At 34.0% G+C, this 10,475-nt stretch overlaps 1 protein-coding gene across 2 annotated transcripts in view; it reads right to left on the reverse strand.

Annotated features, from left to right (window-relative positions):
- Positions 1 to 3,529: 3,529 nt before the first annotated feature.
- The window catches only part of Trub1 (TruB pseudouridine synthase family member 1), a 40,019-nt gene continuing 33,073 nt past the window's right edge, over positions 3,530 to 10,475 (reverse strand). The window contains exons 6-8 of one of the 2 annotated variants that reach the window (XM_010634574.3): positions 8,528 to 8,667; positions 6,622 to 6,678; positions 3,530 to 5,907 (exon numbers count right to left, since the gene is read on the reverse strand). In XM_010634574.3, the coding sequence (XP_010632876.1) occupies positions 5,648 to 5,907; positions 6,622 to 6,678; positions 8,528 to 8,667 (457 nt within the window). In that variant the 3' untranslated portion in view covers positions 3,530 to 5,647. Of the gene's footprint in view, positions 5,908 to 6,158; positions 6,492 to 6,621; positions 6,679 to 8,527; positions 8,668 to 10,475 lie in introns of those variants that run through there. The other variant, XM_010634575.2, reaches the window with a different exon arrangement.

A 10,475-nucleotide genomic window follows, 5' to 3' on the forward strand; every position in this document is an offset into this window, starting at 1 on the left:
TTCTTAACCCCAAGCACACAAGATCTCCATAAAGTCTCACTGAATTAACTCGTGATCCAGGTTTATAACACAAGGGGCATGCTTCACTTTGTCAGAGAATTAAGAGATTCAACAAACAATATTAGAGGCCACTCCCCCAAATTTACAGATTACTGAATTAACTAAAACAATTAGACTAACCAGTTTAAGATTAAATAGCCAATCAGACAAATAAATAAATAAAAGAAACTAAAACTTTAAGAAATCAGAGAAGAGCTTATTATAACCACACTGACAGACTAAATAACCACCTAAATTGCTGAGATGAAAATGTAAGTTACTTAGTGCTACGGAGAACATGGATCTAGAATTCTGATATATTGCTGGCATAGTAATTTTGAAAACTTGTCTCCAGTATCTACTAACGCTTAACATATGTATACTCTATGACCTAGATGCCACTATTAGAAACATCCAACAGAAATGCATGCACATATTTTTACTAGGAGGCAAGTACTACATTTGCTCATAGAATTAAAATTGAAAGCTAGTCAAATGCTGTACTCATTTAGTAAAATGAATAAATATGTGGCTGTTCACTATGATACATTAACTTGACCGGAGTAAAAGACACATAGATTAGTAAAGCATAGTTCCGAGTACGTCTGCAGATGGCCAGCATAGCAGGTAGGTCGGCAAACTGAAGGGAAGGACTGGTTGTGGGTGGCATCAGCCAACAGGCTTGTTATAGCCCAGATAGAATATAAAAGGGTAAGATTTGTGCCTATTTTTGAAGAGCTCCAGCCTCCTTGAATATGTGCGCCCTAAGTAATACACAGAGGTAGTACTAAACACAATGGCATATAAAACAAATAATGAAAAGCTTATGACCAAGGCAACTGTTATCAACTGAATTTTTGTGACAACCTAAAATTTATATGTTGAAGCCACAGCTCCCAATGTGTTGAATTAGGGGGTTGGAAAAAATTAAGCTTAGATGAAGTCCTGAGGCTGGAGTTCCCATGATGGGATTAGTGTCCCTGTGAAGAAGTTGAGCAGACAGCAAAACTTCCCTTTCCATGAAGACACAATGTGAAGGTAATCATCTGCAAGCCTTCACCAAAGAAACTGACCATGTTGGGACTCTGGACTTTGCAGTGTGGAGAATTCTGAGAAATGAATGTCTGATGTTTAAGCCATCCAGTCTTTGGTATTATTACAGAAGCCTGAGCTGTAAGATACCAACAAAATGCAAGAACCTCCTAACTTTGAGCCAAAGCCAGACATAAAAGTGTATGTGTGCATGTGTGTGTGTGTGTGTGCGTGTGTAGCTTCTATAAAGAACAAAAGCAGGCAAAACTAATAGTCTATGTTAACCTTGTCAACGTGGTGGGGGGGTGGCTAGAGACTGGAAAAGTTCGAAATTTTCAAGGGGGCTAGTAATATCTTATTTCTTGATTTAGCTGCTGGTTATACACATTTGGTTTCTGAAAATTCACCATGCTGTACATTTATGATATGAGCAATTTACTGTGTGTATATTTTTTCCCCCAGTACTGGAGACTGAACTCAGGACCTCGTGCTTCCAAGGCAGGCACAGTACTACTGAGCTAAATCCCTAGCCCTTTGGTGTGTTTGTTAATCATCAATACACATTTTTTAAATGTGAAAAAAATTTAAAATGTGTTTACTAAAACCCTAATGAAAAGATAATATAACACACACAGAAGCCGAAATAAAAACAAGACACAATAGTCACTGACGTAAACATATTATTGCTAAACAGTGAATGAAATTAGCAGATGGAATTCTTTATTTGGAAAAAAGATTTGAGGAAACTCCCCAGGATGCAGCATTAAAGGATAAAAAGAGAAAATATGAAAGAGTAATTAGACACATAGGATAAAATGTGAAGATAAGACAGAAATAAGACTACTAGCTCAAAAAGATGTGCTATGCAAATAAACAAAGGATGAGAATTTTCCAGAACTGATGAAAATAAGAATTTGGATTCATGAGGAATGAGTTCTTGGGTAGAATAAATACAAATAAATACTATTTGGAATACTATCAGACTGCTGGAAAGCTTTGTTGAGGCAAACTAGTCTGTCTCCTTTGTTTTAAAGATGAAAAAACTGAGGCCCCAAAAGATTAAGTGATTTATCCAGGATCAAAGAGCTGATTAATGATAGGAATAAAAACTACCTTAATGTGCTATATTTTAATAATGGATGAAAAGAGCAAAAGAATCTGGTATCACTATTACAAAAATAATCTGAAGGCATCCTGTTCATGGAATTTAATTTGAAAGTTGGCAAATGAAAGCACTGCTGATTCAAGTGCCATGAATAGGTGCTTAACAAGTGGTATTTAATGAATAATGGGGGCAAACTAGGGCTGCCCACACATACCTTAGAAAAGGAAAGAATTTTGGGCCGGGGATTTAGCTCAGCAGTTCGGTGGCCTGCCTTGCAAGCACAAGGACCCGAGTTTAATCCCCGGTATCAAAAAAAAAAAAGAAAAAGAAAAAGAAATGATTTCAAGATAATCTTTCCGTTTAAAGTTTAAGTACAAGACCACTGTAATCACTTCAGTACCTAAACTTCCTACCTATTATTCTCCTCTATTTAATAAATATTTCCATATTTTAAAATGCTTTTGAATCACATTTCTTCCTATTATTTACATCATGATATAAGATAAATTAATTTCTTCCTTTGAAACAGAACAATTCACATCTAACTGAACCTCTAACTGCCTATTCTAAGTGTGAAACAGATTTCAAACTGGTCAAAGGGGCACAAAATGTACTGAAGATCTGATATAAAAGTCTTTTATGAATAATTTCTGGTCATGAGTCAGAAGCTTGTATTAAGGAAAAGATCTAGTCAGTATAAGGAAATGTAGTTAGCCCTTGTTCATAGTTCATAATTTTGAATTTATGGAGAGCAAATTTCTATAATTTTAATGCTCTTGGATTGTAAGACTAATTTTATAGCCACTTTTGACAACTTTTAGGTTAAGACAGTATTTCTCAAAAATATAAGACTTAAAAGCATCAAAATGATTTGATTTGGTATATTGTAGGTTGAAACATTTTCAATAATTTCTAATTTATCTTTTGCTTATAAGTAAAACAACCCTATTATGTCATGAAAGTTTAAAAACGAAAGCGTAAACTATATAAGGCACAGATAGTTCCTTAACGAATTGATTAAAAAGGGAAAAAATGCTTACACTTAAATACCCAAATTTTATGAGAAAACTAATTTGTTCTATGGATGACTCGAACCTTTCAGAGCATCTTGGTGAGTTTCAGCTCTTACAAGAGTTAAGAGTATTTTAAAGTTTCAGTAAGTTTGAACTACTCATACGAATACATCTGACAATGATAAAAAAGAATTAAAACATAAGCAACTATAAAAAGCAAAAATAAAAAAACTAAAATTGGTTTAAAAGCTATGAAAAACACTTCTATCAAGCACTCACTGCATAAATAGCTCATACAGATTATAAAAAATCATTATGGCATTTATTTGTATAAATGAAAATAAGTATATAGACAAATCACACAAAAATGAATTTAAACTTTGATTTTGGCCTTATACTTAATTAGCAATAGCATATAAAATCCCTACACAATGGCACCACTGTAAAATGTTACAACTCTTTGGGAAAGCAATAATGCAAATATAAACCATAAAATTGTTCATATAATTTCACTTTATCCCCTTCAAGAATTTATCCAATCAAACGGAAAGCCATTTAAGTATTCAGTAGTAGAATAATGGCTTAAATGAATATGAAGCAGTATGCAAACAATCATTACCAAAACTAAATATAATCAAGATAATATCAAATATAAAAAAGTAGATGCCTTAAGACTGTAATTCTTTGAACAAAAAGGAAAAACTAGTAATATCAAATTAAAATTCTACAGTTAGTGCATTAACATGGTAAATTTTTAGTTACTTGCCTTTTCAAGTAATCTCTACTCTTCCCAATTACAAATTAGACATATCAAGTTGACAAAAGGGCAGAAGTTCCTCAGTTGTGATTGAAAACCTAAGTACTTCTCTATTTGGACTTTAATTGGTAATAAAAGAAGATATACCTCAATCTGCACCATTCCAATAGGCAGAAATAGTCGCTGTTACATTGGCTGGCATAAAATGCAGGCACTAAATATATAACAGTATAAACTTTCAACTTACAAATTTATGTGTTTGGTATGTTATGTTAACATATCACGATATCAACTCTTCTCATTGTGCATTTCATACTGAGAATTAGTTTTAATACTTTCATTTATAATATGCTGTCACTATGCTGAAAATGCTCTACTAAAACATCCAACTTTTTATATTAAATTCATATTAATTATGCATAAATAAAGCCACTTTGGCTTATAAATTTTAAACTTTTTGAGATAGATTATAAGCAATCACATTTTTAAAAGGCAATTCATAGAAATCTAAAAACTTTTATTTCGTGAAATTTGAAATGAGACTTCCTTCTGAAATTACACTCGAGTAAAAGAAGAGGGACTTGAGTGTTTCTATAGGCTAGCTGCTTAATATATTACATTTCCTAACTAAAATATGGAACACTCGTTACATGAAATTTGCTATTTTGTAATGTGACTACATTTTCAAAATTATGGTAAAGAGGGACACAGAACTTTCTGAAGCTATCTGAATGAAAACACTTGAGTATCACTGTCCTTAAATAGTTAGAGCAGAAGAGATTAACTGGAAATGTGGTCAGCCTTCTCCAAGTCTAGAGAGCAAACAACAAAGAAACAATGTCATACAGGCAAATGCCCTATAAAGAAATACAAATGCTAAAGAATGAAGAAAAGAAAAATTTAAGATATATTCCTTCGTTTAAAATTTAAACATGCTATTTAGTAATTTGGTACAAGGTAGTTTACTCTGTTAATATTATCACCAAGAAAATACCTCGTAGCAGCCAACATGTAACACTAAGGAGCTGTCTTCTGTTGTCATGGTAGAAATGACATTAATTAATTAATTATTTTTTGTCTTTCTACTTATATCCCACTAGTGGAAACAGGATAATTTGGTTCATTTAAAAATACTGATTATAAAACTTTATTTCCAAGATCTAAATGCAGCCTTAAGTACAGTCTTATCAACAAAATGTTTTAGTATTAATAAATTCTCTAAATCACAAAAAAGAATTCATTAATGGCTATTTCATAGTCAAAGAATTTCAAAACAATGGAGCTACTAAGAAGCCTAAATAAAAGTAATACTAAATTATGATTATTTCTGTGAAACTGAAGAGAACGTGTAGCTGATATTTTTCTTTCATTAGAAAGCTTGTCCAACCTTTTCACAGGAAAAGACTGAAGCAAGATCAAATTCAGAAAGTTGATTTTCCTGAATCTAATCAAATTTATATTTTAACAACATAAAAGCATCTTAAAAGAACTATCTATAGCACAGCAAAAAGCAGAATGACTGTAAGGCCACTTGCACGCTGAATAGTAAATAAATTGTATGCTATTGAAACTGTAAGGGGTATTTTGTTTGCTTCATAAAAAAAAAAAGTATTTGTCTCTTGCACGCAGCTTGTCATTCTGTCTCTGTATACAGGATTCATTCAAATATCAACCAGGAAATGAGGATCCTCCAGACCAATCTCAAAATGTCTTAATCACATCACTTTCTCCCTTTGTCTCATTTAGGGTTATAGGTTCACAGCTCAAGTTCTGCTCACTCGACTCTTCGGGTTTTGATTTTTTAAGAGCCAGCTCATCTGGGAAAAGAGATGAGCAGTGCTCAAGAGACTGTGCGATGCCATCAATGGTCCACTTGTCTTCAGGAAGGGCATGTTCCTCCAGTGTGAATGGCCCCTGTTTCGTTCGGGTAAGTGCGAGCACACTGGCACAGGAAGACAGCTCTACAGCAAGGAAAGGTGAAAATCCCAGAAGATACACGATTCAGTATTTCAGTCATCATTTCAGAAATGACACAATTCCACTCGATCCTCTCAAAACCACACCACATTGCATTATTGTAGTAATTGCAAAAAATGAAAACATCAAGAGCCTTGAGATTAAATGTAGCAAAATATTTAATAACTTATAAACTGCTTTAAGGTTTACAAGTAACTTGCATACGTTTTTCTTATTTAACTCACAAAGCAATCCCATGAGGCAAACCCCTTACTTTGCAGATGAGTTAATGTGTGCTTTCCCGTGTCCCAGTTGCAGGAAATAGCTGACCAGAACCACAACTTTCTGGCTATTTGCAATACCAGTTTTTAAAATGTTTTATTTATATCAACAAAAATAACTTTTAGAAGGGTAGTTTTTTTCTGACACTACTCTAAGTTAAGATGTTTTGTACTTGAAAGAGCTGTCCCTTCCATCCATTGTTCTCGTCTCCATTTTCTGCTCCTCCTTCTCTTCTTTCCCACTACAAGTCTCACTACAGCCGCTGACGCTGATAACTGGGCGCTGTAAACCAACAATGCTTCCAAAGCTGAAGACAGTAAGAGTTTGGTTCCTCGGGCCAGTACTCAGAAATATTAAAAACAGAAAACTCCCTCTTCCCATCAAAAAGGAATGTCACTCTCTATAAATGATAATTCATAACTCATTTTTCTGCTTACCTTTGCCAATGTCACTGACCAAGCTTCTGATATAAAAACCTCCTCCACATTCAACATCTGGAATGTTAACAGTGACATGGTAAATTGCTAACCTCCTATGAAATCTACTTTACATAGAAATGATGCCCCTAAACAAATGTAAAAATGCACTATGCAAACAATTGAGTGATAAAATATTTATGTGCTAAAACATAAATTATTCATCCAGTAGCATATGTGTTTGTGAGATTGAAAAGTCAGTGTGGAAAAAGCAAACAGCAGAAATTCATGAACACATTTTAAATTAACTGACAAGTCACACCACTTCATACCTCAGCCTTGTTCATTTAATAGATTTTAAGTAGTTAGAAATCTTTTGTTACAGATATTAAAAACTATTTTCAGATAGGTACACCTTGTTCACTTATTGGGGTTTAAATGCTTAAAAATCTGAGCCTCGCTACTATGAGCTGTAGGTTTTTTAAATATTTTCAGATTTGTACGGTCAAAAAAAAAACCCTTTTCCAGTAACCAGAATTACATCTGAGGTACTATACTAGAGACAGACAGTACCCAGCATATTGCAATGTTCTTAGAAATATTCCTGGAAAAAAATCATGAAATAAAATTACACAATAGCTACACAATATCCTAGAACTGACTAAACATCAAAACATCTTAACACAGCATTACATAAGTTTACTGGTTGAAAACACAGCCCTGCTTTATTTTTTCATCAACCAGACATTCTGAAAAGAGCCAGCTCCATTTCCACACAGAAGGGCCTCATTCTAGCTGCTTCTAGTCTGATGAAATCCTGTGAAGTCATTTGGGTAAATTAATCAAAACTCGCCACCTGGGGATTTTAATTTTTTTTCATCAGCTCACAGTTGGGGGCCACTGCTGAGATAAAAGAGGAGCACTACGATCAAAAATAGGTATGCTAACATTTTTACATTATATTTGTCTTTGCTAGACAGCTCTTTTGGCCTACTGTACTCTCAAGTCAACAAAATATTTATGACTTAAATGCAGTCAGAGGATTTAAGAGTTTTTCTTTCTTTTGTAGATAAAATCTACTCTCCCAAACCAGCTGTTACACTTTCATGGAGCAAAACATTTTTCAATGTGTTTTTTCATTATCTGTCCTATAGTTCAGAATCAGCAAACTTAAGAAAAGCCATGACTTATTTTTCTAATTATATAAAACCACATTTGAAAGAAATTTAATTCATATTAAACAATATAATACCAATGGAGGAAAATAACAATGACATTTAGGAATAAAGGTACTGGGAAAGTATTTCTAAAAGAAATTCTATTCGCTATGCATTGTAAAATTAAGGGTAGGGTCAATTTTAAGGAGCCTGTAAATTAAGAACAATAGCTTTTGATTCTTTCACAGTTCTAACGTTCAAGCATTCATCTTCAACTTTCTACAGCCAGGAGGAAGAGAAAAAGTTTCAATTTATTTCAAATTTGGATGACATAGTCAAATAGGTAACCTAAACTGAAATGTGATAGTTTGTGCAATGATTTCTGCCTTACTCATTTTCAGGATTTTTAACCCTAACTGAACAAAGAAGAGGAAGAAAAAAAAATCAGTCCATCCTCAGACATTTTTATCAAAAACTAAAAATGCTTCTTAAAAATACCATTTACCTATTCTTCTTCATAGAGAACTAAGATTATTACTTCCAGCTTTATAGTAAGGTGGTATACAACATATGAAAAACTCAGGTTAGTTAGGAAGGTATTTCTAAACCTCCATGTGGCTCTCAGTATCTTAGTAAATGTTATCAAATCATACCTTTTCCTTTTGAAAAAATTTCCAATATGGTAGTGACCCATTAAAATTACATAACATTGGCCAAATACAAAATAAAGTACACATAAATATAGATGATTTCAAATTTCCCCATCTTACCTAATGTGAAAAATGGCGGCTGGAATTTTTGAAGGGAGATACTGTATACAGTAACTGGCCTGGCAGGTTTTGCTTCTACTACTTCACCTCTCTTCATTAAAGTTGAAAGTCTCTGCCCATCTTTCTTTAAGGCAGAATAGCTTGCAAAAGAAAGTAAGGATAGAGAGAGAGAATTAGAAATAATTCCAGATGACAGCATAAAAAGAAAGGGTAACAAGCAGTCCTTTAAATTAAAAGCCTTTATTAAAAAAAAAAAAAAAAAAAAAAAAAACTCACTTCCCCCTACTCCTAATCTACCACACAGTGTTGTTGGTAACACAGTTCCTAAATATCTTCGAGGGTAATGTAAGCCCATTCTGGCACTCCACACTCCACACTCCATAAGTGATGTCAACTTTAACCATCTTCCAAGAGGTAGCTGTTCATATTTTCTCTTCACTAGTCCTCATACCATATTGAGACACTAGGAAGTTAGTAGTAATCTCTGGTCATCATAATCTCAGCCAAATTTCCTTGAAATCACTTCTATTATAATGACTTTATTTTCATATAAAAGTTATCAAAGTGTTTCTAAAACACTAATGAGCAAATAATATTCTTTTTTTTTTTTTTTTTTTTTGGTTTTTTGAGACAGGGTCTTATTAAGAAGGCTGTCTTTCCTTTAGTATGTTTTTGTCAGAGATCAAATAGTTGTGTGTACTCAGTTTTTTCTGGATTCTCAAGTTTGTTCCATTTGTCTTCATGTCTGTTTTTGTGACAGTATGATGCTGGTTTTGCTCATTTGTTTGTTTTGGTTTTGGTTTTGGTTTTTGAGACAGAGTCTCACCATGTAGTTGAGACTGACCTGGAATTCACTATGTAGCCCAGGCTGGTCTCGAACTCACAGTGATCCTCCTGCCTCAGCCTCCCGAACACTGGGATTTACAGGCGTGCGCCACCACGCCCGGCTCCGCAAATAATATTCTTAATAGATCTTAGCTGTGTGCTAAAATTTTATTAGACCACAACATGCTTGCATAGTCACAAAAAAGAAAATCTATAAATGGTCCTCATAAATAAATGTAAATAAATTTAACTTAGATTAACTGTGAACCAAAATAGTGTTTAGTGTTGCTAAAATTTTTAAAGCTTTGCTTTTGAGAAAAATCATGAAGAAACACTTCTTCACAGTAGTTCAATGTTCTTGGAAACACACACACACACACACACACACACACACACACACACCAAGATTGATTGCTTGATTTTTGGTAACAGGGATCAAACTCGGGAAACTGTACTTGCAAGGCAGGCAGCAGCACCACTATGCTAAATGCCTGGCATACCGCGATTTTAAAACACAAAATAAATACTAAATTCTAAGCTTATCCTGACACAACCCATAGCCGCTCCGTTATTTTTAAGAAAGTAATTTGCCGATAGTGGAAATATACATGCTGTTTGTCACCTTCTAAAGTCACACGCTGCACTTCTAAGTACCAAGATGATGGTCTCAGAAGGTAGGGCTTTTTGGAAGGTGCTTAGGTCACATGTTTGTTCCCTTGCCTCTTCCAAGACACGCTGAGACACAGTGAGAAGGGACCATCTATGAGTGCCTGACCAGAAACTGAATCTGCCAGTGTTTTATCTTGGACTTCTCAGCTCCCCAAACTGAGAATTAAAGTTCTGCTGTTTATAAACTACCCAGTTTACTGTATTTTCTTAGTATAGTCCAAATGAACTCATGGGAGTGGAAAATCGATATGCTTATAGTTTTAATAAGTTGTTACTCTCAGCTGTTTCATTCATTATACAGAAAGATTCTGGGTCCTGAGGGAATATGCTTGATACCTGACAGCCCCAGCATAGCAATTTTGGGAAAAGTGCCATCTCTGAACTACCAGACAGCCTCAATGTATGTAGGCAGAATCAGAAAAGCTGAAAAAAAAAAAAAAAAAAAAAAAAAAAA

This window comes from Fukomys damarensis, unplaced genomic scaffold (genome assembly GCF_012274545.1).
Source record: "Fukomys damarensis isolate Sample0158 unplaced genomic scaffold, DMR_v1.0_HiC HiC_scaffold_8, whole genome shotgun sequence".
Classification (NCBI taxonomy): Eukaryota; Metazoa; Chordata; class Mammalia; order Rodentia; family Bathyergidae; genus Fukomys; species Fukomys damarensis.